The sequence below is a fragment of the Alexandromys fortis genome, unplaced genomic scaffold, assembly GCF_014885135.2.
Source record: "Alexandromys fortis isolate MF-2015 unplaced genomic scaffold, M_Fortis_MF-2015_v1.1 scaffold_71, whole genome shotgun sequence".
Lineage (NCBI taxonomy): Eukaryota > Metazoa > Chordata > Mammalia > Rodentia > Cricetidae > Alexandromys > Alexandromys fortis.
This window is the reverse complement of record NW_026067954.1, coordinates 2,237,892-2,265,837: the sequence shown is the minus strand read 5'-3', so window position 1 is coordinate 2,265,837 and position 27,946 is coordinate 2,237,892. Positions and strand designations below refer to the sequence as shown.

The 27,946-nt window shown below is 42.1% G+C and overlaps 1 protein-coding gene across 1 annotated transcript; it reads right to left on the bottom strand.

The window, feature by feature from the left end:
* On the bottom strand, positions 1–27,946 carry Cfap53 (cilia and flagella associated protein 53). The gene is made up of 8 exons (XM_050151671.1): positions 27,758–27,946; positions 20,296–20,525; positions 19,366–19,539; positions 16,421–16,724; positions 13,257–13,475; positions 11,150–11,366; positions 3,050–3,152; positions 1–377 (listed from the first exon to the last, which is right to left on the bottom strand). Exons 1-8 carry the CDS (start codon positions 27,824–27,826, stop codon positions 149–151), a joined length of 1,545 nt encoding a protein of 514 aa, XP_050007628.1. The 5' UTR covers positions 27,827–27,946; the 3' UTR covers positions 1–148.

The window sequence follows — 27,946 nt, the reverse complement described above, 5'->3', positions numbered from 1 at the left end:
TCCAAACAAAGAACAAATTTATTTGAAGGAATAAAATTATGTCTAATAAAGAATATAAACTCAAGAGAATAAAAGTTTATCCTTTAGTTAAAAGGTGTAGTTAAAAAATACCAAAAGACCCAGAAAACATACATTGATGTTTAATAAACTATAGTGGAAGCTTGCCAGGCCAAGCCCTGCGCATGGGGTGAATTTTCTGAGACAGAGCTTGATGTTCCGAGAGGATCCCCTTGATCCTGTCCAGACAGTCTTGATTTGCAGCCACCCCTGCTTCAAATTCCAGGCGTTCCTCTTCCTTCGCTGCTTCCAGAGCCTGCTTCTGGTAGGCAATTTGCATCCGAAGTTGATCCCTATACTCTTTAGCCAAAACACAGCGCCTAAGGTTTTAAAGATAACAAAGGAGAACATTAAAAGTTACCATTTGGATTTATTTATAGCATTATCATTAAATATAATACTTCCATGAATAGGAACACGACAATATCACTTAGAGACCGAGAAATGGGATTGCTTTTGGTAGGACTGCCATTTTTACTATGTTGATCCTACCATTCCAAAAGCATGGGAGATCTTTCCATTTTCTGGTATCTTCTTCTATTTCTTTCTTCAAAGACTTAAAGTTTTTGTCAAATAGGTCTTTCACTTCTTTGGTTAGTGTTACCCCAAGATATTTTATGTGTGGCACCACCACACCTGGATTTGTTTCTGTATTGATCTTGTGTGGCCTTGAACTCACAGAGATCCAAAATCCTGGGATTAAAGGTGTGTGTCACCACTGCCTGACCTCTAATGCCCTTCCAATCTTTAGGTGAACTTTATTAAAACACAAATAAAATATCACTATAAACATCTAGGCACCAAACACAAGGGCACCCAAGTTCATCAAAGAAACACTACCACACTCACTCACTAATAGTGGGAGACTTCAATACTCCACCCTTGCAAACAGACAGGGCATCAGACAAAAACTAAGCAGAAATGCTGGAGCTAACTGACATTATGAACCAAATGTACCTAACAGATAGCTACAGAATATTTCACCCACACACAAACGAATATACCTTTGGGAACAAAATCTATATTGTGGGTAGACTGGGGGAAAATGGGGCAGGCACAGGAGGGGTCAGCTGGGAGAGGATGAAGGGAGAGACTACATGAAGAGATGACTGGAATTGGGGGGCACTGGAATTGCAATGGAAAGTCCCAGGAATCTACGAGGGTGACCTTAGCTAAGACTCCTAGTAATGGGGTATATGGAGCCTAAACTGGCCCTCTTCTATAACCAGGCAAGACTTACAGTGGAGGGTATGGGACACCAACCCAGCCACAGAACCCCCGGCTCACAATTTGTTCTACCTGGGAGATGTGCTCAAATAAAGGTGGCACCGAACTTGTAGGAGTGGCCAGTGATGACTGGTCCATGCCACAAGAGGGCGCCCACTCCTGACACTGCTTGAAGAGCCAGGACCCAGGGCTGAATAGCCCAGAAACCTATGAAAGAATCAAACTTGACTGACAAGAAAAAAAGTCAATGAAAATAACCTGGGTTCAAAGGGCCCACCGGGACTGAACTCACAACCAGGGAGCCTGAATGGGACCAGCTGAGGTCCGCTGCCTATATGTGACAGTTGTGTAGTTTGGCCCTCTTTGTGAGACTCCTAACAGAGAGAGCATGGGCTGTCTCCGCTCTTTTGCCTGCTTTTGGGAGCAAGCCTTTTCCTCCTGCTGGGTTGCCTTGTCCAGCTTTAACGTGAGGGGATGTGCCTAGTCTTACTGTAACTTGATTGCCATGTTTGATCGATATCCCTGGGAGGCCTACCCTTTTCTAAAGGGAAATGGAGTAGGGAATTTAAGGGCCAGGAGAAGTGGAGAAAAAGAACTGGGAGAAGAGGAGAGAGGGAAAGCTGTGGTTGAGCTATAATATAGGAGAGAATGAATGAATGAATGAATGAATGAATGAATGAATATACTTTCACAGCACCTCAGGGCACTTTCCCCAAAACTGACCACATACTCAGACACAAAGAAAGTCCCAACAGATTAAAGAAAATAGAACACCCTGCACCAAATCTGACCAGCATAGATTAAAGACAGATATCTACAACAACAGAAACACCAGGGAGATAACGACCCCGTGGAAACTGAACAATCCTCTACAGAATGAAAAGTGAGTCCAGAAAGAAATTCAAGACTTTCTAGAAATACTCTACATGAGAAAATGCATGGGAAACAATGAAGGCCGCTCCTGAGAAGGAGGCTCACAGCACTAAGTTTCTACGTTTTAAAAATCGGAGAGACTGCATACTAGTAACTTAACAGCACACCTGACAGCTCTAGAACAAAAAGAAAAACCTGACACCCAAAAGGAGTAGCAGCAGGCAATATATAGTCAAAGTCAGGGCTGAAATATATAGCATACAAACAAACAAACAATGAAATACAAAGAATCAATAAAACAAAGAATTGGCTCTTTGAGAAAATTAGTAAGATTAACAATCTTATCCAAATTAACTGCCATCTTGCCTCCCATGTGTTACAGAACTAGAAATACAACTCACACTACTAGATTTTTTTTTAAGTTCTTGTAAATTAATGTTATTAGTCAAGATGCTCATCTGGTCGGGCAGTGGTGGCACACGCCTTTCGCCTTTAATCCCAGCACCTCGGGAGGCAGAGGCAGGATCTCTGTGAGTTCAAGGCCAGCCTGGTCTACAAGAGTTAGTTCCAGGACAGGCTCCAAAACTACAGAGAGAAACACTGTCTTGAGAAAAAAAAAAGAAAAAAGAAAAAAAAAAAGATGCTCATCTGGCTTAATAACCAATGTGTATATTCAGACCCACAATGACAGTGGAACTTAATTTTACCAGCACAATTTGTGCCTATTTTTATATGAAATCGTACTAATTGCTCTGAGGGTCTAAAAGCACCAATGAAGCATTAATATAAAATAGTATCAGTAACATATGGATTAATGGTGCAGTATCCTTGTGTTAAAGATAATATTTTTCTACATAAGAAGTGATAAGAAAGAGAATGAACAAAATCATACCTGGCAAAATTCTCCCTCTCTTCACAGTTAAGTTCTTTCAGGCCTTCATTTATGCGCTCTTGCTGCATAGCCAATTCTTCTTGTTCTTTGGCTTTTCGTTGCACTAAGAAAGGTGAGAGGAATTACTTGACAATTTTTTTTTTTTCAAGCAAGACTTGCTGATATTTTTCTGGGCACTAAAGACATATTGCCTTCGGAATTGTTTGGGATCCCTGGGATAAAAACATGGTAGAAAGAGAAAACTGACTCTAACAAGTTGTCTTCTGACTTCCACATGTGCCATGGTGCATATGGGTGTGCACACACATACACACAATACATACATACATACAATTAAAATTATTTTTTAAAACCAAAGGAAAAGAGAAGCACAGTCCAGGCATGTAGCTGTACACCTGCAGACCAAGGTGCAGGGAAATGGATGGAAGAGTATCACTTGAACTCAGGACATTGAGGCCAGCTAGGTAACATAGGCCGACCCTGTCTCAAAAACAGACGGGAGAAGCATTTCTCTCCAGGAATAAAGTTTTTTATCCACTGTGATCCACACGGATTTCTTCTCATTATTTTGCCCTGAAAATCTTTGAGTGGCCTTTTTACAAGAGATTAAAATCTATCTTGGCCAGATCTGCTGATCAGGGAACAGACAAGGTACTCCTTTGGTCATGGTGGATGATTTTTTTTATGTGTTCTTGGGTTCAATTTGCCAGTATTTTATTGAGTATTTTTCCATCAATGTTCATGAGGAAGATTGGTCTATAATTCTCTTCTGTGCTGAGTCTTTATGTGATGGGGTAACTGTGGCCCCATAGAAAGAGTTTGGCAATGTTCTTTCTGTTTCTACTATGTGAAACAATTTGAGAAGTATAGGTATTAGCTCTTCTTTGAAGTTCTGGTAGATTTCCCCTGACATTTAAGGAGAATGCACACAGGGAGGGTGAAGCGGCTCCCCAAGGTGTGTATTCCTGTGCTCCTAAACCTGCTCTAAGCAGCCTACGGGAAGGAAAAAAAGAAAGTTCTACTTTTCTCTTCCATGATTTATGTCTTTTCAACCAATAGTCCATATAACTGGAAAACTCAAAACCTACCTTTCCCTGAAAAAAGTAAAACATTGGCCCCAAGCTGGGTTGGAAAATTGCTGCTGGATAATGCCGCCTGGGTAGAATGGATTCTCCCTCCTGCCCAACCCTGACCTTTTAGGATTAAAGACAGTTACTGAAAAGATCTCCTTTGTCACCCAATTGGCCCCAGATATTAGGAAAAGAAAGTTACAAAAGTTAAAAAAAAAATAAAGCTATCAGTAGGTCCCAGATGCTGGAGGTGGCTCAGAAGGTGTTTACCAACAGAGAACTGATGGGGACAAGGCCTTTTCCGTGAACCGAAAGCCGCCATCACCTTCTCTGATACTGAGATGGAGCTGGACTATCTCTCAAATTAGCACAAATATCTCTGACGTATGGACAGAAACCAACCCCCAGGACTGGCCCAAGCACCTCCATCCAGACTTAATTTCCATGTGCTTCTATACTCCGACTCCAAAAGGTAGGAGTAAGATAAAAACGGTATTAACATGATACAAGGGATGAACAGACCAGTTGAAGGATTATGGGCTACATCTCCTTGTCATTCTTGTATTATAGCTGGATAAACTAAGGTTGGTTTTCTAATAATCTTGGGCCACCCCTCTTCAGTTTCATCTTCTCTAAATTCCTCTGTCTATGTCTGAATATTTTTTTAATTTTCATTAGTAGGCCTAAGGTTTGTATCTTATCAGTCAACTTTTCACACAGCTCCTCGAACAAAGCCACATCTAGTCTTTCCCAAACAGTTCCACCAGCTGGGGAGAAAGTATTGAAACGTATGAGCCTATGGGGCAATTTTCATTCAAACCCCCATAGAGCCTTTGCCTATCACACCTGAGACCTTCAGTATGATCTGCTATGGAATAAATGGAATAATCCTTTCGTATACTATGAAGGTGTGTTGCTATCATTGGTTTAATAAAGAGGTGACTAGTCAATAGTTAGGCAGGAGATCCAGACTGAGAAAACCTGGGGAGAAAGGTAGTATTGCCAGCAGACGTAGAGGGAGCAGGATGTGTAGAAAATGAGCTAACAATCCACGAGCCACATGGTAGCATGGAAATTAATAAATATGGGTTAATTTAAGTTGTAAAGCTAGTTAGTAACAAGCCTAAGCTATCAGCCAAGGATTTATAATTAATAATAAGCCTTTGTGTGATTATTTGGGAGCTGGCTGGTGGGACAGAAAAGTCCACCTACAGTGAGCTTCAGCACAATAAGAAGAGGAGGAGGAAAAAGAGGAGGAGGGGGAAAAAAAGAAGAAACAAAGGAAGTTCACAAATAACAAATGCAACCAGCTTCATTCTGATTTTTTAGAGAAAATTATATACATATAGAAATGTTGAAGAGAAATTTTCAAAGCTGTAAATAGTTGTGATTTCCTGGGTGTAGAATTATGGTTGGTTTTGTTTGCTAACTCACCCTAGACATTTGAGGTTTCCATAGTTTTTCAACAAGTTTAACATTTATCAAAGATATTTCCTTCTCACTTACTGAAATTACTGAATTAACATTTTTTGACTGCTGTTATAGTTCCTAAACTGGAGACTCAATCAGCAAAGCCAGGATGAGCTATTCCTGTAGCTCGCAGATCACTTGTGTGGAAATCTAACACACTCTCACGATCTGTGTTGTTTCTTTCAGGCAGAGGCAGAAACCTCAGAGTAGCTACAAACTTGATTCCATGACCAAGCACTGAATGCGGAGGAGGAAACACATGGGGTAGTGCATGCTCGGCTTCTTAAGCTGAACGTGGCAATTCTACATTGGGGCACATAACTAAATGCAAAGTCATGAAAATGCCGGCAACATTAAAAGGTTTCTGAACATGCAAAATCAAATTTTAATTCAAATTCAAAGAGGTAATGATTTGTTTCTGGAAGTGTTCGCTGGCGTTGCAGCTACTTTCCTGGCACCTTGATTCCAAGTGCACAGCATGCGATTTTTCCTGCACATAATTCTATACCACCCAGTGCCAATGAACGCTGCTGGGATCACTGTGGCTTAGATTTGGGGCAACTGTGTGTTATGAATTGCAGTTTATGTACCAAGTTTCCCGTTCCTAAATAAACAAAAATGGTTTCATTATGGCAGACCATGGGGATCGGATAAGGTCGAAGGTGACTGTGTATCACTGGCACAGGTACAGACATGTCAAGGCACAGATGCCTCGGATCTACCGGAACGGAGGGCTTTCCCCTGGTCTGGCTAAGAGGGATGGCAAAGCCGTCCTGTGTGCCAAGTACAGGTATTGAGGAAAGTTTGGTTCTTAGCTGAAACCAGTGTGTACAGAAATCACCAACCCCTGCTTCCTCCTTCCTGAAGACTGCATCCCAGGACTACTTGCCTAAAGACCAACACCCCCCCCCCCCATTGAGATTGGCTCACCTGCCTCCACAAAAGGCCTTATACATAAAAAAAAAAAAAAAAAAAAACCTGCTGAGTTTTCAGGCTGTTTGCACATCTCTGTCACCGCACAAGGCCCACCCATTGCCAGCTTTTCTATATGTGTGTCTGTCATTTCTTCATTCCCTATCAGTTAGGTTCATCACTAAACCATGCAGGTCACAGAAATGGTGCCCTAATAGGGATCCTGACTACGGGGACTTGGCATTGGGCCAGATGAGGGAAGGCTCTTCTGAGAAATGCAGACACATGACAATTAAAGATAAGGGGACCTTGTTTTTATGCACTGGGCACCAAACATGGGGCAGCAGAGTTGAGAGATGAGCAATTATATCTTTAGAATTTGAAGGAAGTTTTGAGGAACCAAGAAAATAAAAATGTCATGTTTCCATAAGTTCTTAGACTATGTTCAGACGACCCAGAAAAGATAGAAAATTTGGTTATTTGAAAAAATAGGAGAAAAGTTAAGGGATAGATATATAGCAGAAGGATCCAAACATACTTCCATTTTTACTTCAGGTTTATGGCGTCTTAATGGGATTTTATAAGCTGTTTCCTCACAAAATTGCAGAGTCTGTAAAATAGGGTCCCAGAGGGTGTCTGGCCTTATGCGCTTTGCCCCTCGGTTTACAAAGGACTGACACCTCGCCCCCAGAGACAGCCATAGATAGCTATGGGGGTGGGTGGGGGGCACAACTGCAGTTCCAACAGTGCCCCTGGGATCTGGGGAAACAGAGAGGCAAATTTGATTTACATATCATGCTGGCCCTGACCTGCCTGGTGCCTTGGTCACTGACACTGAGAAATATGAACAGGGAGGCTGAAGATACCCAGTCTGTGGCAAAATGTAACTTGAGTCTAGATTGCAATGAGACCTATGGAAAAATAAACTGTCTCCTTTACCACAGACTTTGTTTAGTGAGAGAGATCTGGGAGACGACACTAATGGTTTTAACTGCTTTTCCATATTTGAGTGACTTGATTCAGTGCTTGGCCTACAGCTAAAACCAGTGTGTGCATAAAGTGTCAGCTACATTGTGGGACTGCTTCCCTACAGAGACCCTGTACTCAGATTAGCTAACACACCTCATAAATGTGTGAGGCTCCAGGCTGCTGTCAGTGCGTCTCCATGACAGCACAGGACCACCTCACCCCAGCTTTTCTGTATGTGTCTACAATTTCTTCATCCTCTGTTGCCCCAGTTAGGACAGTCCCTAAACTGCGCAGGTAGTCGAAATAAACAAAGTCTTCAATTATCTTTCTTATTAATATTCTTCAGTTTGTATCAGATCTTTGAATTGTATGATATTAGAATGTTTTATTATTATTAATTATTCAATTAATGGTTGAGTTGCTGACTTAAGTTTTATTTTAAAAGATCAGCAATTGAATTTTCACTTGGGGTTAGGGCAGACATTCCAACAATTTCTGAAACAGCCTTCAACATAATTCTGCCATTTTGAACTATATGTTTATGTGAAGTTGCATTCTCAGTACTGATGTTTATAAAATAAAAACACCAGTCAACTCTGAAAAATATTAAATGTGCAATCAGTCCTGCATTATCAAATATCCAGCCAAGATTAGGCCCCAGGATTTTATTCTTTATGTAAAATAAGCAAGCACATCCATCTCATTAGAATGCAATTTTGGGGGGCTGGAGAGATAGCTCAGTGGTCAAGAGCATTGCCTGCTCTTCCAAAGGTCCTGAGTTCAATTCCAAGCAACCACATGGTAGCTCACGACCATCTGTAATGAGGTCTGGTGCCCTCTTCTGGCCTGCAAGCATACATGCAGACAGAATATTATATACATAATAAATTTTAAAAATATTTTTTAAAAAAAAACAAGAAAGAAAAAATATGTATAGCTATACATCTCACCTTGGGGGTAGGATTTCAACATAACGTTTGAGGAACACAAACATTCAGACCATAGCAATGGGCAATAAAGAAATACCCATTTCTTTAAAAACAAAACCAAAAAAGAATGCAATTTTGCTTTTATCTTTAATAAATAGTAAAAATATCCATCTATCAAAAATTGTTTTAAATTTATTTATGCTATATTATCAGTTTATGTTGGATCTGTGCCCATTTTATACACTCGTATATATGGGGTTGTTTAACCATTTCCCAAATGAAAGGCTCATGAGTGGGAAATTGTAAGGAATTATAATCTAGATACACTGAAGCTATAAGATTGATAGTCTCCAGGAGACTCTTGGAGCATCTCACTGAAAGGCTCTGCATTCAGAGAGCAAGAAGGACACTATGGGATTAATGGAAGATGTTGGAGGGAGGGCCTCTTGGTTGTTCTGGTGGCTCAACCCCAAAATAATCACACAGAAACTGTATTAATTAAATCACTGCTTGGCCCATTAGGTCTAACTTCTTATTGGGTAACTCTTACATCATAATTTGACCCATCTGTGCATAACTACAAGGTTGGGGCCTACCAGCAAAGTTTCAGCACATCTATCTCCAGCAGTAGCTCCGTGGCTTCTCTCTAAATCCGCCTTCCTTCTCCCAACATTCAGTTTAGTTTTCCCCGCTTTTCTAAGTTCTGCCCTGCTATAGGTCCAAAGTAGTCCTTTATTAACCAATAGTATTCATAGCATACAGAGGGGAATCCCACATCAGGAAGAAATATTAATTTTGATAAAGATAGACAGATACCAACATGGCAGGAACTCTGGGGAGTGCTCAGGGCCCTGTAGTGGTGAGGGGTCCTTTATAGGTTTCAGTGATTCACAGCACACACCTGCAGTCATACTGCCTCTGATTCCCAGGTGTCGAGAATGGGGGGAAGGATGTAGAAAGAATCTTGCATTTGAGAAAGGAATACATGACCTTGAGAGTATAGTATGAATAAGGAGGACAGGCCTGTTGGGGACCAGCCATGTTAGGACCATGGAGATTATAGAAATATAAGTAAAGAGTATGAAGATGCAAAAATAATAAATCAGAAAACATAGACTAGTAATGGAGGGGAGTTCCAGCGAATACTGAAGTTGCCCATGTTTAATTTCCAATTGCTTAAAATACCCCGACCCTAAGAGGTAAGAGTAAGATAAAAAAACTGCATTAACGGTGAGGGGGAGGGAAATGGGAGGCAGTGGTGGGGAAGAGACAGAAATCTTCAATAAATAAATTAATTAATTAAAAAAATAAAAATAAAAATCCAAAAAAAAACTGCATTAACATGATACAAGGAAATGAACAGACCAGTTGAAGGTTGCCGGCTATGTTCATAGTTAAACATTCTGTTGCTAGAACAAAATAAGTCATGTTTATACCCTAGACCAAACATTTTGTAGGAAACCACTCCCTGGTGGAATCCAGTGTTATCTCCTTAAGGGAACTGGAACTTTAGTTGAATCCTTTTCTTTTGTTTGAGGTGGAAAATACCTACTTCTCTATTCCTGAAATACAAGGTCTGGATATTAACCACACATGTTGACAATAATCTTGAGAAATCAGAACTCTCTGATCTAAATCTAGGTGGGACCTTTTTTTGAGGTGGAAACACAATAACCTTGAAGGAACAGAGTTCCAACTCTCTGGCCTTTGGTCAAGGTGGAAAGAGGCTCACATTTTTTGGGCCTCTACACAGGCCCATTTAGTTGGTGTGAATCTGTCATAAAGTTGAGAGTGTGGTGGCCTGGGGACAGTATGTAGAATCAGCTGGAGGGAGAAAGAAGATGCAGCTACAGATAAGCATGATCTGAAAAGTGTAAGGTCTGGATTGTAACAAGTTAACAGGATCCGTTATTTAGTAGTAGAGGGCAATTTGGTCCAGGGAGATCCATGAGACAGGGGAAACTCAGCCCACATGTAATTCCAGAAGTCTTAAACTAGAGTTAAGGATAATTGAAGTTTTTATGAAGTTTTATGAACTGCTAAAAGGAAAAAGGGAGAAAACCTCCCCAAACTATGAGAATGGTCTCTGAATGGAGACCCTTCTGGTCCATCAGTCATCAGAAATGCCAAAAAGTCATAGTTAAAGTCTTGGAGAGAAGGATATACTTTAAATGGGAACACAAATAGCCTTGAGTGAATGAGCCATTTGAGCTGACTTTACCAGACACCCAGAATTTCTCAGGGTTCAGTATATTACAGGTTGTGATGGAGGGACAGAAACAGCTTCAGAAAGAAAACAGGGACAGATGAAAGGGCAGAGGAAGAGGCAGGAGTCTGCCTTCCACCATCTTTTATAATTATCAAGGTGAACAGCACTCAGCGTACACATGACTCTTCGACCTTGAGAGCACCTCCCCTGGAACTGGGCATGTGAACGTGCTAGAATGGGAAGTTTCTCATTCATTTATGTCTCCAGTTCTAATTAGACAAGAATTGAAAAAGCAGGGGTCTTAGTACTTTCAACATTCATGGTACTTCATGGTTACATACTTTAAATATTTTGGTTGTTAAAATAAGAGCATGGAAGAAGCGGGTACAGGGGGATAGTGGGAAGAGGGGAAATGAGAGCACAATATAATGCTGTGTGTCTATTAAATGTCACAGTGAAACCCATCAGTTTGAATTAAATGCTAACTAAACAATGAACTTATGAAAAGGAAAGATAAGAAGAATATAAAATAGTTCCTTACATTTTTCTTGAACTTGGAGTTTTCTTGTACACATGACTTCATTCATGAGTTGCTTCCTTGCTTCTCTTTCAAGGGCCAGCTCCCGGTCCTTCTCAGCCAACTTCTTTGCCTTTATCTCCTCTAGTATCCTGTCTAGTTCTTTCTCTTGGGCTTTTTCTTCCATTCGTAGCTGTATTAGATAGTCATTGTATATCTTTTGTTCTCTTCCCATGTCTTCCTACATAGCATAAAATTTAATTCATGTTATTATAACACAGCAACAAGAGCAAGTTTATATATTTTTTAGCCATAAGTATTTATTAAGGAAGAGGGAGAAAGAAAGAAAGAAAGAAAGAAAGAAAGAAAGAAGAGATAAAAGGAGAGAGGAGAGATAAAAGAAGAGAGAGACAGAGAAAACGCGTGCGCATGCCAAGGAAGCAGAAAGAGGAAGCGCAAGTTTATATTTTTAATACTTGGTATCTTAGGGTTTTTATGGCTGTGAAGAGACATCATGACCATAGCAACTCTTATGAAGAAAACATGTAATTGAGGTGGTGGCTTAGAGTTTCAGAGGTTCAGCCCATTATCATCATGGCTGGGAGCATGGCAGTGTGCAGGCAGATGTGGTGTGGTAGCTGGAGCTAAGAGTTCTACATCTTGCAGGCAACAAGAAGTCAATTAACACACCAGGAAGTATCCTGAGCATAGGAAATCTCAAAGTACTCTCCAACTGTAGGCAGAGGCTGCTTGTTTGTTCCTGGCCACCCAGACCCAAAATAACCACACAGAAACTATATCAATTAAAACATCACTCAGCCTATTATCTCAGGTTTCTTATTAACTAACTGTTACATCTAAATTAACCCATTCCTATTATTTTGTATTTTACCATGAGGCTTATGGTTTACTGGTAAGGCTCTCTAGGGTCTGTCTCCTTCGGCAGCTACATGGTGTCTCTTTGACTCTGCCTACTATCTCTTTATATCTCTTTCAGTCTGGCTATATTCTGCTTGGCTGTAGGCCAAAGTAGCTTTATTCATTAACCAATATAAGCAACACATATACAGAAGGACATCCCACATCACCCCGCAGTGACACACCTCCTAGAACAAGGTCATATCCACTCCAAGCAAGTCACTCCCTATGATATTATATTCCAACTACCACATATGATAATTTATTTGTTATATGAGTGTGTAATGTGTTTGAGTGGACACATATGTGCCATGGTGTATGTGTGTGCACACTTGTGTTGGGGGAGGAGGATCAAAGGACAACTTTCAATAACAGGCTCTGTCTTTATACCTGGGGATAGAACTCAAATCAACAGGCTTGATATTAGACTCCTTTACCTGCTGAGTCATCTTGATAACCCCAAGGGCAGCCTAAAAGGCAGTCTTCTAAAAGGTCCCATCCTAATCTTGTGGTGCTATATACGTAAGCATTCACTGATACACTATTATGTCTGGGATTTACTTCAAAGGACTCAGAAGTAGATTGTATACAGGTATAGACAAGACAAGAATGGACTTTCAATGAAATTTGCTAAAAAGCTTGTTAAGGACACAAGGGGGCCCAAACATTCTCTGAATCTTTTTTAAATGTTTGACAGCACATTTTTGAGTAAATTGATTCAAATTCTTTCTCAAAGAGTTTCCTAAAGCAGTTACCAACACACTTTCAATGGGAATACTGCTACTCTACAATGGGGTTGTCTGGAATATCAACAAGGAATGACCTAAATAACCCAGAAAGAAACATTTCACTAAGAGACTAAGTGAGGGCAAATAAGAATGTAAAAACACTGCTTAACATCATTAACCATTAGGGAAATACAAATTAAAGTCATATGAGCTATTTGGCAACATGTACCATAATAAAACAAAAAGAATGACAATATCAAATGCTAAAGAGAATGTGCAGAAACTGGGGTGCTCCTGCACTGCTGGGGGACTAAAGCTATCTTTTATAGTCTTACCTCCCTTCCTCTCTTCCCTTCCTTCCTTTCTCTGTTGGAAACTGAGCTCAGGACTTTGTACCATGAAGCACAGAGAAAAACTGCCCATAGACTGTCAACTCAACAGTCAATCCTGACTGGCATTTAGTAGGCACTAAACAAATGTCTTACTTTCTTTTGCTTATTCTTCTCTGCCTCCTCTTGCAAGTTTTGAAGGGCCCTTCCTACAAGCTTCATATTCAAGTCCTGCTCCTCTTTGTACTCCTGCCGCATGGACTCTATCTTGTCTTCCAAGGCTTTTTTCAAGATGTTCCTAGTTTCCAATTTTGTCTTCCGTTTCCGGAGCTTCTCTTGTTCATTCTCTAGCTTAACTTGTGCATTGTTCTGCTCCTAAGGAGGAATAATGAAGATGAATCAGCATAGTTAAGCAAGCTGTAGTAAGGAGGCTGTTTGCTTGTCCTGGCCACCCAGAACCAAAATAATCACACAGAAACCAAATTAATTAAATCACTTCTTGGCCCATTAGCTCTAGCTTCTTATTGGCTGACTCTTACACATTAATTTAACCAATTTCTATTAATATGTGTATTGCTACATGGCTGTGGCTTACCGGCTAACGTTCCATCCATCTCTGGTGGGGCTACATTTCTTCTAACTCTGCCCTTCTTTCTCCCAGCATTCAGTTCAGTTTTCCTGGCCTAGCTCTGTTCCCCTATAGGTTGCTATAGGCCCAAAGAAATTCCTTTATTAACCAATGATATCCACAGCATACAGGAGGGAAATCCCATGTCACCTCCCCTTTTCTGTTTAAATAAAAAAGGAAGGTTTTAATTGTGACATAGTAAAATTACATATACTTTATCTTTTATCATAACTAAGGAAAACTCTAACTATAAATTCTTCAACTCCATCAAAGATTCCAGAAAGATATAACATTACCTAAGTAAACATGAAGTGCATTGTAAGCAACTTCCTAAGCTCTAGAATTGACAGAGACATCTTGCTGCCTCGACAGTCACCCAAAGTTTCTTCTGTACCATTGGAGCATCCATCTTCAGCCTACAGTTCCATAGTATCTAGTAGACTTTTCCACGAAGCAGGAAGTTTCAAAGACAGTTCTACCTATATTGGCAGTATTCAGTCACATTTTTCTGTGTCCTGCAGAATGTCTGGCAGACCTTTTCAGGAAGCAGGAACCCTGAAGGCCGGTCTCACCTTTAGTCAAGTTCAGCAGTCATTTTTCTGCAGGTCCTGCATGTCCAGTTCATCAAGCAATTCAGGCAAGAGCAGTTTCTTGCCCAAACGGCTAACCAACTCCTTAAGGAGCCTCTTCAAATGCCTGTCCATCTTCTTCTTGAAGTAGATTGGTGTTGCCAGCAGCAACTGTGTCTCATTGTCATAAAAAGTTCTAAATTCTTAAAACATTTAAATGCCATATTCTGAAGGTCTCTGAATGATTTGAAGAATACCTAACTGAAATATATCTCTATTAACCTATATTCTTAATTATACATTATGTTTTAAATGAATTACATAATTAATCAAGAGCAGAATTATACATATAACAAGATTAACTTTAAATTTGCATAAATAAACCAAGATCTATACCAGTTCAAATCTTTATAGCATATCCCCTTTTAAATATAAAGAAACATTTAAAACAATATTTGGGAATGTGGGTTTAGTACTCTCCACACTACTTTTTGTTGTTCATTGGGTGAAATAATTTTTTTGGGGGGGGGGTATTCAAGGCAACCTTTCATGGGGTCTTGGTCCATCAAGCCACATTAGTCTAGAAGGATTCCATAGGTTCTCATCCTCTGTGGAAACAAAAGAAGAACCTCTTTTCCAAAGCAACATATCCTTAGACTCAAATATTAAAGTCAAGATACCTTTACGTTGGTTTAGCTTAGCAGCCTGTACAATGAAATGTCTTTCTGTACTTAGCTCCTTCACAGTCAAAAAATTCAAAGAAGACACAATACACATAATCCAGACTCTGTGAATGTTCCATCTTTATGTGGCTTATTTATTTTTACTCTATTTTACTTCCTTTTATAACTCTCTATACTCTTTTTCTTCTCTCTCCCAAGCCTATGTACATTTATCCAACACTGTGACCCACTTAGAGGTCTTTTATGTCTGAATCTGTCCTATTGTGTATCTGTAATTCTTTACTATCTAGGAGTGCTTCTAAAAATGCTAAGTGCTCCTTAAAAAATTAAAGTGCGCCACTGCTGGGGAAATATGGCACTGCCTGCTTGCCCCACCCAGTTTAGCATGGCGGAGCTGCTTGCTGTCTCCGAGAGCCATGCACAAAATTCCCCATTTCTAGACACATTTGTTGTCACCAAGCAAGCCATAACACGTTGCTCACAAGCCCCATCCAAATGCTTGGCCTCCTGAAAGAGCCAGAGGTTGCACTGGCAGCAGGGCCAGAAAGCTGGCATTTCAAAATGGCACAGCTTTTTTCCTGCTGATGCTGAGTCAGGAAAACCTCTCTTGAAGGAGCTGCGGCACGCCACCAACAAACAGCATGAAGCTGTATTAAACTCTGTATTTCTGTGTCTAGAATTCCTTTTCAAGTCCTCTCATGTTTTAAGTGGATTTTAGTTGGCCACATGGGAGTTAGAAAAAAGCCATGGAGCCACTGCCAGTGACAGACGTGCTGAAACTTTGCTGGTAAGCCACAACCTGGTGGTATGCACAGATTAATGGAGATGGATTAAATTAAGATGTAAGAGTTAGCCAATAAGAAGTTAAAGCTAATCGGCCAAGCAGTGATTTAAATAATATGGTTTCTGTGTGATTATTTTGGGGCTAAGCAGTTGGGAACCAACAAGCGCCCTCCTTACTACACAAAGCAAGTGAGTTAATGCATTTTCTCTACATTGGTGAGGCTAAAGGATTTCTTAGAAATATATACACACAGCTGCATCTAGAGGGATTGTAGAAATGGAGCTTGCTTTTTAATAAAGCTGAGCCAGAAATAAAGCTTTACAGGAATTGTTGTGTGTGTGGTTGTAAAGTGATAAGTAGGTGTGTATCCAAAAATGACCAAAAAAAAAGTAAATGTAAATGACCTTTGACCCCAAGTACTCATCACTCACCACTGTGCTCAACATGCCAGCCCCCACTCTTCCCGGGCCATATGCTTCTATGCACACCTGTACATCTAGACTTGAGTGTACTGCTAAGAAACAATGATACTTCAAAGTGGAAATATGCTTAATGGACCAGCCCCTAGCTCCAAGTCAGAAAACTGTATTAGCCAGTTGGAAACTGCTACATTCATAGAACCCATCACCACATCGCAAGCATATGAAAGGGCTCACCAGGAAGCGGGCCTCCTCTTCCTTCATCTGCCTGGCTGCCTGCCTTTGCGCCTGCAGGCTAGTGACCTGAGCATCCAGCCCCAGGCGTGTGTTTTCCACCAGCTCCCTCTGTCTCCTCTCTTCTTGAGCTTCTCGCGTTTCCTTGGCTAGTCTGTCTTCCTCCCAGAGCTTTGCATACATCTGCTCTTCCACCAGCTTCTGCCTCTTCAGCTCCTCGTTGAATGCTATCTGTGCCTCCCGTTCCTCAATCACCTTTTTCTCGTGGATGCTGACCAGTTTACTGCGGAGCTCCTCACAGCGTTCCCTGGAAGGGAAATTTAAAAAGGCAAACCCAGCATTTCACAGTGCTGTGTCTAGGCATACATTTACACAGTAATGCAGAGGAGAAAGGGAAGTCGGAACAGCCCAGACGCAGGCCACCAGGACAGAGGAAATGTGAGGAAACCACGGGGAGGGAGGCAGGTTCCAGAGAAGGCCACTAAGATACAGGTGCTGCCATCAGCCAGAATCAGCTGCTCTGCCACCTCCTGTGTGACTTTGGATCAAACGTTTAACTTAGATGTGTAGTGGTGCATGCCTCTAGTACCTGAAAGCAGAGGCAGGCAGATCTCTGTAAGTTCGAGGCCAGCCTGGCCTACATAGTGAGTTCTGGGACAGCCAGAGCTACATAGTGAGACCCTGCCTCAAAAAGAAAACAAAACAAAAGGAGTGAACTTATGTGGGCCAGCTGCCTCAATGTAGTCCTACCAGCTGTTCCTGCATCCTGTGCTCCTGGCTCACCAGAACAGTTTACTCCTCCTCTCGGCCTCTAGAGTGGTGCTTCACAACCTTCCTAGTTCTGTGACCCTTTTTAACACAGTTCCTCATGCTGTGGTGACCCCCAACCATAAAATTATTTTTGTTGCTACTTCATAACAGTAATTTTTCTACTGTTAGAAATTGTGATGTGAATAAATGATATGCAGGATATCTGATATGCAACCCCTATGAAAGGGTTGTTCAACCCCCAGAGGGGTTGAGACCCACAGGTTGAGAACCACTGCTCAGTAGGACGAATTAGGGCAGTGTATTGTTAATGGAAATTCTAAAGAACCATTGTCACAGGCAGAGTTTTTATGGTTCTCTGAACCACATCTCAATCTGATTTTGCTGTTTTCTCATCCTGCTTTCGAAGTGCAGTGAAAATGAACTCTTGGATTACTTTTGTATTCTACCAGTTAAGTGAGAACTTACTCCTAGACCATCTGGTCCTGAACGCAGTTTAACAGGAGATATCCATTTGCTTATTCATGCTCAGGAACTTGAGAACCTAACTGACATTCACTTTCCTTAAGTCAATCAACATAGTATCCAATCAAAGAGTTTGACATAAGTCTCAAAAATATTTATTGAAGGCAGGTGTGTGGCAGTCCTAGCACTTGGGAGGCTGAGGTAGAAGTATCTTGAATTCAAGGCCAGCCTGGGCTACACCATGAGTTCTGAGCTAGCCTAGATTACAAAGTTAGACCTTTTCTGAAAAATGAATGAATTTGGGCTGGAAAGATGGCTCAGCAGTTAAAGGAATGGTTGTTCTTGCAGAGGACCTGAGTTTGATTCTGGCACCCACATGGCTGCTCACAGCTGTCTGTAACTCCAGTTCCAAGGCCTTCTTGGGAACTAGGCACACATTTACATCCATGCAGGCAAAAATGATCATAAACAAAAATAATTAGTCTATTTATTAAATAAATTTTTAAAAGGCTAATAGCTATGTTTTAAACCCTTCCAGGAAAAATATTGAACTTTTCAAATCCCTTCTGAGACTGAGATCTTAAATTAAAAGACATATGAAACTGATAATCATATCATGTGACAATCACTACATTTAAGGACTCAAATTAAAAAAAAAAAGACCAAAATGAAGAAACCAACCTGTGAAATTTAATAGCTGCTGGGCAGTGATGACACATGCCTTTAATCCCAGCACTCAGGGGCAGAGGCAGGTGGATCTCTGTGAGTTAGAGGCCAGCCTGGTCTACAGAGTGAGTTCCAGGATAGGCTCCAAAGCTACTCTGTCATGAAAAAAAAAAAAAGAAAAGAAAGGAAGGAAGGAAGGAAGAAAAGAAAGGAAAAAAGAAAAAAGAGAAATATGATAGCATTTTTAAAATATCTGTTTTTATTCTTTTTAAAAAAATCTTATGTATATGTTTCTGTCTATATGCTAGTATGTTATGTGAGAACAGGTGCCATTGGGGTCCAGAAGGGGGCATCAGATCTCTGGAGTGGGACTTACAGATGGTGTGAGCCACCAGATCAGTGCACTGCAAAGAGAACATGGGGCTTCTGCAAAAGCAGTACATAGTTCTCAACCCCATGGTAGTAATGCCCTTAATGCCTCTCTTAGGCATATAAGAGGCAGTGAAGCTACAACTACAGAATATAACCCCATAGCCCTAGGAAGAAAGAGAAATCATGGGGATTGTTTTGGTGGAAGCTTCGCCTATGCCCCCTCCCTATCTCTCTCCAAACCCTGCCACATCTCAAAAAGCCAGTCAAATGATGACCACCCCCCCAAGAAATGTTCAAGACCACTCCCACAGGGTACTTAAACTGCCCCGCAGAAAACAGACATTGTTGGCAGAGGCTGCTCATTTGCCATCTGCTCTCTTCCTCTCCCCCCCCCTCCTCTCCTCATTCCCTCTCCCTCTACTTCCCATCACCCATCTCCTGTGAGGCCCCCATAGTGTAGTCCCACACACTGCGCTATTTTCTGGCTAAAGTTCTCCTCCCACCTCAAGGGTCCACCATGGTCTTGAAGCTCTTTCTTCTAAGAAGCACCATTGCTGAAGGGCACTATGTGTGCCCGCGCTTCCTTCCCTGGACTAGCAGCAGCAGCTCTGCCATTAGTTCCTTCACTTAACCACCCCACGTTCACATTCTGTTTGTCTGCTCTTCCAATTTATTACCTGAATTGCTGCTCTAATTTTTCAGCTACAAACTCCTGCCTCTCTTTTTCCTTCTTCTCTCTTAACAGCTTGGTTCTCTCTCTCATTCTGTCTTTTTTCTCTTCAATGGTTTCTCCTTTTGCTTGCATTTCAGCAAAATAATTGCTTTCTTCTGATGCTAAAAGTTCACGTAGCCTGAAACAAACAAACAAAAAACTAAATAATTTATTCATAAAATTATCATTCCAATTGACTTTCGTTCTTCTGAGTTATTGTCTATAAATTTTTTAAGAAATAAATGATCACTAAGGGTGAGGAAATAACTCAGGAAAACCCTTGCCTTGCAAGCATGAGTTTTGTCCCCAGAAGCCACTTTGAAAAAATAAAAAAAGAATTGTCTGGTGATCCGAGTTTGACCCTGAGACCCACATAGTGGAAGGAAAGAACCAACTCCCCAAAGTTGTCCCCTGACCTCCATATGCACAATGACATTCACTCCCTCCAATAAATAATGTTTAAAAAAAAAAAAGGTCACACCGTGTGGTTCTCCACAAAATAAGACCTCAATTTGTGCCATATTTTATTTGCGAATATACAGATAAAATATGAAATGCTTATCTTCAAAATTATCACAGTGGACAGATTCTAGTTAAAGAAACAAACCCTAAAACAGTATATTCTTTTTCCATCAAAATGTAGTAAATAATAAAATAAGTGAATAAGTAAAAATAATAGCCAACAATAGTTATTGGTTTTACTATAAAAGTCAGCCATGACCTTCATTTGACTTGATTGTTTCATGCACAATCTTAAAACACTTGTGAGCTGAGACATAACAAACTTGCCCAACATAGAAGAGACCCAGGGTTTGATCCCCAGTGCTCAAAGGAAATAAAAGCGAGTGCTTCCGGTTTGCTTCACAGCCTGGGCTACCAGGTGTGTGAGCCTTACTTATTCCTCCGCTCTTCAGTGTTGATGATAAAGCCTTGCATGGCATCCTTGACTCTTGATCGCACAAGACTGTCAAAGGACTTGCGGTCATTGTGCTGGATCCAGTCAACTCTCAGGCGATCCTGCTCATTGGACTTAATGGAAGCCAAAGTAGTGTGATACTTGTGGTAGCTGCGCTGGATTCTTTTCAGATGTTGTTCAGCCCTTTGAGCCTTGGGAGGCTTGGCCCTCTGAAAACAAATGACAGCTGTCACTCACAATAGGCAGAAATCAAAAGCTTGGCTGTGGATAGAAAAAAAAATTGTGTGCTGTAGAATATTTTAAGGCATGTTACTTTTATTTATGCTCCAGAACATGTATTTAATGATGCAAAAGATGTGTTTGATTAAATAAAATTCGCCTGAGGTCAGGAGGCTGAATCAGCTACTAGCTGACAGGAAGTGGTAGAGAGGAGCCAGGTGGGGAAGGGTTGTTCGGAGGCCCACAAGAGCTTCTGGAGAGATGCCAGGAAAGGAAGTGAGCTACCTGCTATTCAGTCTCTCTGAGGAGCAGAATTCCACATTTGAATCTTGGGTTCTTTAGAGGGACAGAGATTTAGATAAGTTCCTTTCCTGGCTTTGAAAGAGTCCGTGAAAGACTGAGGGAACTTTTGCTCTTGCAGCCTAACGACAACCGTGTCTTAAAACAGCAATAATTTAGCTGGGCAATGGTGGCGCACGCCTTTAATCCCAGCACTCGGGAGGCAGAGGCAGGCGGATCTCTGTGAGTTTGAGACCAGCCTGGTCTACAAAGTGAGTTCCAGGATAGCTGGAGATGTACAGAGAATCCTTGCCTCAAAAAACAAAATAAAAAAAGGTAAAAATTTGAGCATCATTTTGCACCTCTTTCTGTATATTCCTACCAGGTCAACCTGAAAGAACCCCCATATCTGAAAGACCCCCCATGCCCACGTACTATATTAAACTCTGCTGAAATTTAGCTAGCCCCCCCCCCCCATCAGCCGATGCTAAAACTGGATATCTATGGGTTGCAGACTCACTGACTAGGCTAAGGAGAGAAACAGAGTGCTCTATCTAGCTTTGTGGTTTTTCGGGACTGAGGAGAGGGAATACTCCATCCCCAAGACATTCTATCTAAACTGTCAACTTGCTGCAGGGTGTTTTATCTGGCTTTATGGTTTTTTGGGGAAATTTGAGAATAGACATGGGGCCGTCCCCAGGGTGAGCTAAGCCCGCCAATTTGAGAGCCAATGAAATGCTTGTACTATACTACCCTCTTATGTAATCATTTTTCCCTATAAATATGGCTGTTTGAATTTGCCCGGTGTGCTCAGTTGGCATAAGCTGCTGGTGCACACGCAGGCGTCTGTGTAATCAATAAAGACACCTCTTGCTGACTGCATCTGTTGGCCTGAATTATTGAGTTTGGGGGATTTCTCCCACCACCCTTGAAAACGAGGGTCTTTCAAACCCTCCCCAGAAGCTTCTATTTGCAGTGGATTGTGATTAACACAGACACCCACAACTGGCCAAAGTACATAGAATGAGAAACTGTAGAATGTTCGGTCCAAAAGGAAACATGTGCGCTGCACCCAAGCCCCCACCCACTTCCAAGGCTCATGGATAATTTCAGAAGAGAGGGAAGAAAGAGTATAAGAGCCAGAGGCAATGAATGGCAAGCTAACGTCTTCTGGACACAGGAGGGAAGCTGCACAGTGATGGTAACTGCACAGAACATGTGTGAGCCCAAGCCAGACTACATCCCAGCACAGAGAGGGAAGCTGGGCATACAATCCCCTCACTAGCTGCGAGTGAATGGCAACAACTGTCAGCTGCTGGGAGAGAGAGAAAAAAAAAACTTTACTCTGAGAGTGTATCCCTCTTGTGCCCAAAGTCCAGATCCCCAAAGATCACCGAGAGACCAGATCCCATACAAAAACAGAGTCCTTCAATTGTGAGTTTGAATTCAGTTCTCTCGTCCATCTGATGCATCGATGGAGCAGAGGACACCTCAAGCAGTAGTGGGGCAGAGTATTTATTGGGGGTAAAATGGGGGTGTTGGGAGCTGCAGTCCCTCAGACCCTAAACTTTCTATGACCTCTTGCCTGCTGGAGTAAACAACTTGATTTTCTATGTTTGCAGCTGTTCTGAGCACAAAACCCTCATGAGTTCCTGATAACAAGGAAGTGATTTCTGGTGGGCTTGCAGTGGAAAATCCCCAGAGCTAGGGCTTGGACATTAGTCAAGGAGAGTCCTATATAAGCTGTGTGGGAACACAATAAAATGGGCGTTCTTGCTCCAAGAGTGACTCATGTCACTAGGGACATCTCTGAGGGACACCATCCATAAGGCTGGCTAGCAGGTAAGAAAGAGTAGGTGAGAAGGTGAGAGGGTGAATTGTAAGGATGGGAGTGGATTCTTCCAAGTCCGCTCTCGTAAAGGAAGTGCAGGTACTACTGAAAAAGCAGAGTGCCGGGATTAAAAGAAAAACAGCTGAAGAATTCTTGGAAACCCTAGGTAGGGTTAGTCCATGGTTTCTACAGGCAGACACCTTGAACAACCATGACCGGGAACATGTTAAGGAAGACCTACAAAAGGAACTGAGAAAAAAGGGACTGGAGTCCTTTCCCATTGCCACGTTTTTCCTATGGAGGCTGGTTAAAAAGTCTATACTTACTAAAAATTATAGCGTCAAGGAACATCTTAAGGAAGGCATTAGGATACTGGAGAATGTCCAAGACAGAGAATCCTTGGCGTCATGCAAAGGAGATCCAGAGGGAAAAGAGCTGAAGGAGCCTGGGGAAGCTCGGATCTCAGATAGTAGTGATTCCGAGTCATCCTTGGGACCAGGTCTGTTCTCTTGCCTCGCCCCAGGAGAAAGAACCCCTTTTACAAAGCAGCTGACCCTCTGGCTAGTGAGAGAGAGGTAGAGGAGTTGGGGAGACAATTGGCAGAACGTAAGTTAGAAATATCCAGGTGTTCCCTGTTATTGAAACTGTGGAGCCTCAGGGGATAGACAGAGGCTACATCTGCAGTTTCAGTTTAAGGATGTAAGACAGCTTAAAGAGGCCATAACCGCTTGTGGGCCGCATGCTCCCTTTGCCACTGCCTTGGTGGAATCCTACATGGATCAAAATTTGACTCCTAGTGATTGGATGCAACTTTGTAGGGCGGTACTTAGTGGAGGGGATTATTTGATTTGGATGTCTGATTAGCAAGAAAATTGTAGAGACAGCCAGAAGGAACACTACTACAGGGCACCCGAATAGAAGTGTGGACATGCTCACCGGCGCTGGACCGTGTGCTCCACTTAATCAGCAAGTCATGTATGACCCTGGGGTGTATGCTCAGATTGCCACCGCTGTCATAAGAGCCTAGAAAGCCTTGCCTAACAAGGCTGCTAGGGGTCAGTTATCTAAGGTGCTGAAGGGGTCGTCTGAGCCTTATTCAGATTTTGTGAATTGGCTCTCACAGTTAGCAGGAGGATTTTCCCTGATGTTAAATGCCACCAGTTATCAAATAAGCTTATGAGAATGCCAACAAGTATTGTCAGGAGGCTATTCATCCTCACCGGCAATGAGGAAGGCTTAATGATTATGTCAGACTGTGTAAGGAATTGACCAAGACCATATCACCAGGGCTGTGATGGCCGCTGCTCTGCAGTGTCACGGTCTTGGGGCACAGCCCAAGTCCTGCTTTAACTGTGGACAAGCTGGGCATTTTAAAAAACAATGTCCCAACTGCCCCAGAGACCTGTCTTCAGGTAACCCTTGACAACCAGATGGAGCCTCAGGTAAGAAGCAACCTGGCTTGTGCCCCCATTGCAAGAAAGGACATCATTGGTCTAATGAATGTCGGTCTAAGATGGACGCTGATGGTCATCTGTTCTCTGGTCAGTTGGGAAACAGAAGGAGGGGCCCACCCCGGGCCCCATAGCAAGTTTATGGGGCACTAGAGACTTCTTCCATGACATTCACTCCTTAGATAACTGACTCCTAGCAGGAAGGGAAATCATTCATTTTTCTTATGCTTTTATACCCCAATACAAAAGGAGGGAAGAAGGAAAAATACTGCTGTAATATGACACAAAGAACAACCAAATCAGTTACTTACTTCAATACTTCAGACATCCAGCCATTATTTCCGGAGTAAGGCATTTGATGCTTGGGCAGGAATGTTCAGTGAACACACCCTAGACCAAGTATCCTATAGGCAGCCACTCCCTATGTCAAATTTCCAATTTTAAATGAAGGAGCACAGGACTATGATTGAATTTTCTGGCCTTTTGTCAGTGTGGAGCAGATCCACCTCTATGGATCATCTTAATGTCCAAAACACCAAATAACCACACCCTAAGTCAGGGTGTATACCCATACTCATTGTCAACAACTTTGAAAGAACAAAAATAAGCTCAAACTCTCTGACCGCTAGACAAGGTGAAATGTGGGCAATTTTCAGTATTCACTGGAACTCTCTATCCTATGCTTCTGTTTATTATTTTCACTAGAGTCTTCATTCTCTTTACTTATATTTCTAATCCCCATGCCCCTGTCCTGGTAAGTGGTATCCTTGTCGAAGCTGGTCTCCGAGAGTTATAGATATTTTGGGGATAGTTCCGTTTCTTTAAATGTATTCTCTTTGCACAATGGTCACTCAGAAGCTGGAGGTGTGCATGCAGTTTGACTATATAGTAACACACCAAATGAAATCTCCTTAGCTATATCTTTATCATTTCTGTTTTGCTAGCCTTGAGCCCCCTCATCCCACATTAGCCTCTCAATGTGACTGAGTGAGCAGTGTTTCTAGTCTCGGTGCAGTGTCTGCACCTCCTGATGCCATCAAGGAATCAATGGTCTTATCTTATGACCTGTTTTATCCAGTCATCTCTGGTGAGGTGTGGCACGTGGGTGCTTATTCATAGTAATAAACCCAGAAAGCACAAGGCAGATCCATTCCGCTGAGTTATATTTAGAATATAAGTGCCAGAATGACCAGATACTGGGGTTTGTCACTGTGGTAAAGCATTCAAAGGAAACAAACACAGCATCCATCCAAAGATAAAACTGATGAAATGCTTCAGGTACACAAAGAGGCACCTAGGTGCAGCTGACAGGATGAAGCGGGAAACAGCCCAAGAGGAGAGTCTAGAGTCAGCTAATTCAACTACTATTCTCTAACATTCCTGGTATTTTATGTGTGCGGATTCTGTGATAGTGAAGTAGAGCAGGGTCACTGGGCAGGAGACACAGAAAGAACTTAGGCTTCGGGTAGACGTGTGTGGACTGAGACCACCACCCAGGCCAGCTAGACGCGGTGGTTGCCACCGGTCAGGACAGGACTCAAGACCTGAGGTGCACTTTGACTAAAGCGGGCAAGAAGAGTTGGTGAGACACAGCATGAGTGGTAGCTAGACCTGGAAGCCCTGGAAGGCTTGGGGCATTGAGACATGTAGCTCAGGCTGGCTCAAGTTCTCGCTTAACTGATCATCCGCCTCTGCCCCCCAAATGTTGTAGTTACAGGCTGTGCCACCATGCCTAGCTGAGTTCCCAGTCTCTGGATGAAGAAGGTGGGACCTTGAGTTGTCTAAAATGGAAAAAGGTGATGCCAGTCAAGGTACAGGCTTGTCACTGACCAAAACCCACACTGTTCAATAGAAATAGAATACAAAACAGACACACAACTTAAGTTTTTCTTGCAACTGAACTGGTTAAAATAATTTTGATAATATAGTTTATTTATCCAGTATATCCAGAATATTATCTTTTCAATATGTGACTCTGAGCATTTTCAACTAACACATTTCCAGAAGGGAAAAGTCATGCATGGCTAGCAACTACAATAATGACACTAACCCTCCTAGGACACCAAAAGAAGATCAAGGAAGGACTTTGCTATGACAACATCTCAGGTTCCTATTTTAAAGAACAATACCCCCATCCAGGCTTGGTTCTGACCTATACTCTAGGGTTTCTCATCTGTTAAATGAGAAAAAGAATGTGCTAGTGGCTGACTCCATCACCTTCTTAAAAAATTGCTTTTTCCTACGGAATTTCTGAGGGTCCAAGCTTCATCAATTACCTCTCATTTCTAGTCACTCACTTAGACACCAGAGAAGAAGAAACAACTCTGGCTCTTTTGCCTCCTCTTTTCACAGTATTTAGTGGCCTGCTTCTGCTATAGCAGTTTGTTTTTCTTCTCCCTGTTCCTTGTGGTTATGAACATAAATAATAGTCGCCAACAAATGGCCTGGATCCCAAATGCTGCATTGAGATACAAGACCCAAAAGTGTTTGAGTCTGTTGTCCATGAAGTTATCTTGAGCTTTGAAAGCCCACAGCAGTTTCCAGACTACTTTTTTCCAGATTCAGATTCTAAAGTCCTGGGACCTAGAGAAGAGGGAGTTCTGTAAGTAGAAATATGGAACGCGCCTACGGGCCATAATACAACTGTATTTTTTTTTAAGATTTATTTATTTCTTATGTATACAACATTCTGCCCGCACACCAGAGGAGGGCGCCAGATCTCAGTACAGATGGTTGTGAGCCACCATGTGGTTGCTGGGAATTGAACTCAGGACCTCTGGAAGAGCAGTCAGTGCTCCCAACCTCTGAGCCATCTCTCCAGCCCACAACTGTATTCTTGATTAGCCCAAATCTTACTTTCTTCCACAAGTTGCCACCACAGTAAACATAACCTATTACCTACTTTTAATGGCTTATTTAGGAGGAGGCTGTTTCTTCACCATGTGAAGGGGGGTTTAATAAAGGGGGTCACTGGATTTACCCCCATTAATACTATACACCCAGTAGTGGTTCCAGCCATAACTCTGATTACATATGACTGATTTTCTAATCTGTAGAAACAAGTATTCAGGAATTTAAAAAAAAAAACATATGCATGGAAGAGAAGTGTCTGTATTGCTAGCAAAATTCATTTTAAATTCCTTTCTTATCGGCAACCCGTACCAGTCCATTGTAGGAGGCAACTAACTGACTTATTTTCAGTCTGTAGGAGCATTGTTGTCCAACACCAGCTACTCATTTATTTAGCCGGCACAGGAACATCCCACTATCACACACAACATTCAAAGCCCAATTCCCTTTCTATAGACTGTTTTCATAGGGTCACAAGACCATCCCAAAGTTGTCCCGTTGAACCATATAGCCAGTTCAGATCCAGAATCAGCCTCTTGGCCCAGTGCCCTTCCAGAATGCTCCCACACCCAAGCTCACGGCATTTGGGGGATACTAAAGGAAAAACAAAAACACCAAGATCCCAAGTGGTGATTGTAGTTGGAGGTTGGAGTGGAAAAGGATGGGATGGATGTGGGCAGCGAGCAACAACCGTTTCTTCCCCAAAGCCCGCTGCTTCTGGAACCTGCTTCCCAGGTGAAAGAACTGGTCAGGCTTCACCAGGAGACGGAAAAGGTCTTAGGTTTTCCCGCACAAATATCCTGTTACTTACAATGATCACCGCCTTGGGAGTGGGACCCTTAAATTCCCTTGGGACAATGCCAAACCGCTGGCTGTACATCTTCAAGTCTCCTTGGAATGGTGACTACCGGGAACCGCCAAGCCCAGGGTAGTCTGCTTCCACAACGCAGAGGCCAGTTGCCATGGTGAGCCACCCCTCCCCCGCAGGTGGGCGGGTCAA

What these genes read in the sequence shown, in the direction of transcription:
- Cfap53 (XM_050151671.1), bottom strand. Translation starts at nt 27,826, where the DNA reads ATGTACAGCCAGCGGTTTGGCATTGTCCCAAGGGAATTTAAGGGTCCC. An exon ending in AAATTAGAGCAGCAATTCAG is followed by an intron (nt 16,725 to 19,365) that starts GTAATAAATTGG and finishes TTTCCCTTCCAG; the next exon opens with GGAACGCTGTGAGGAGCTCC. An exon ending in AAGAGGAGGCCCGCTTCCTG is followed by an intron (nt 13,476 to 16,420) that starts GTGAGCCCTTTC and finishes ATTCCTCCTTAG; the next exon opens with GAGCAGAACAATGCACAAGT.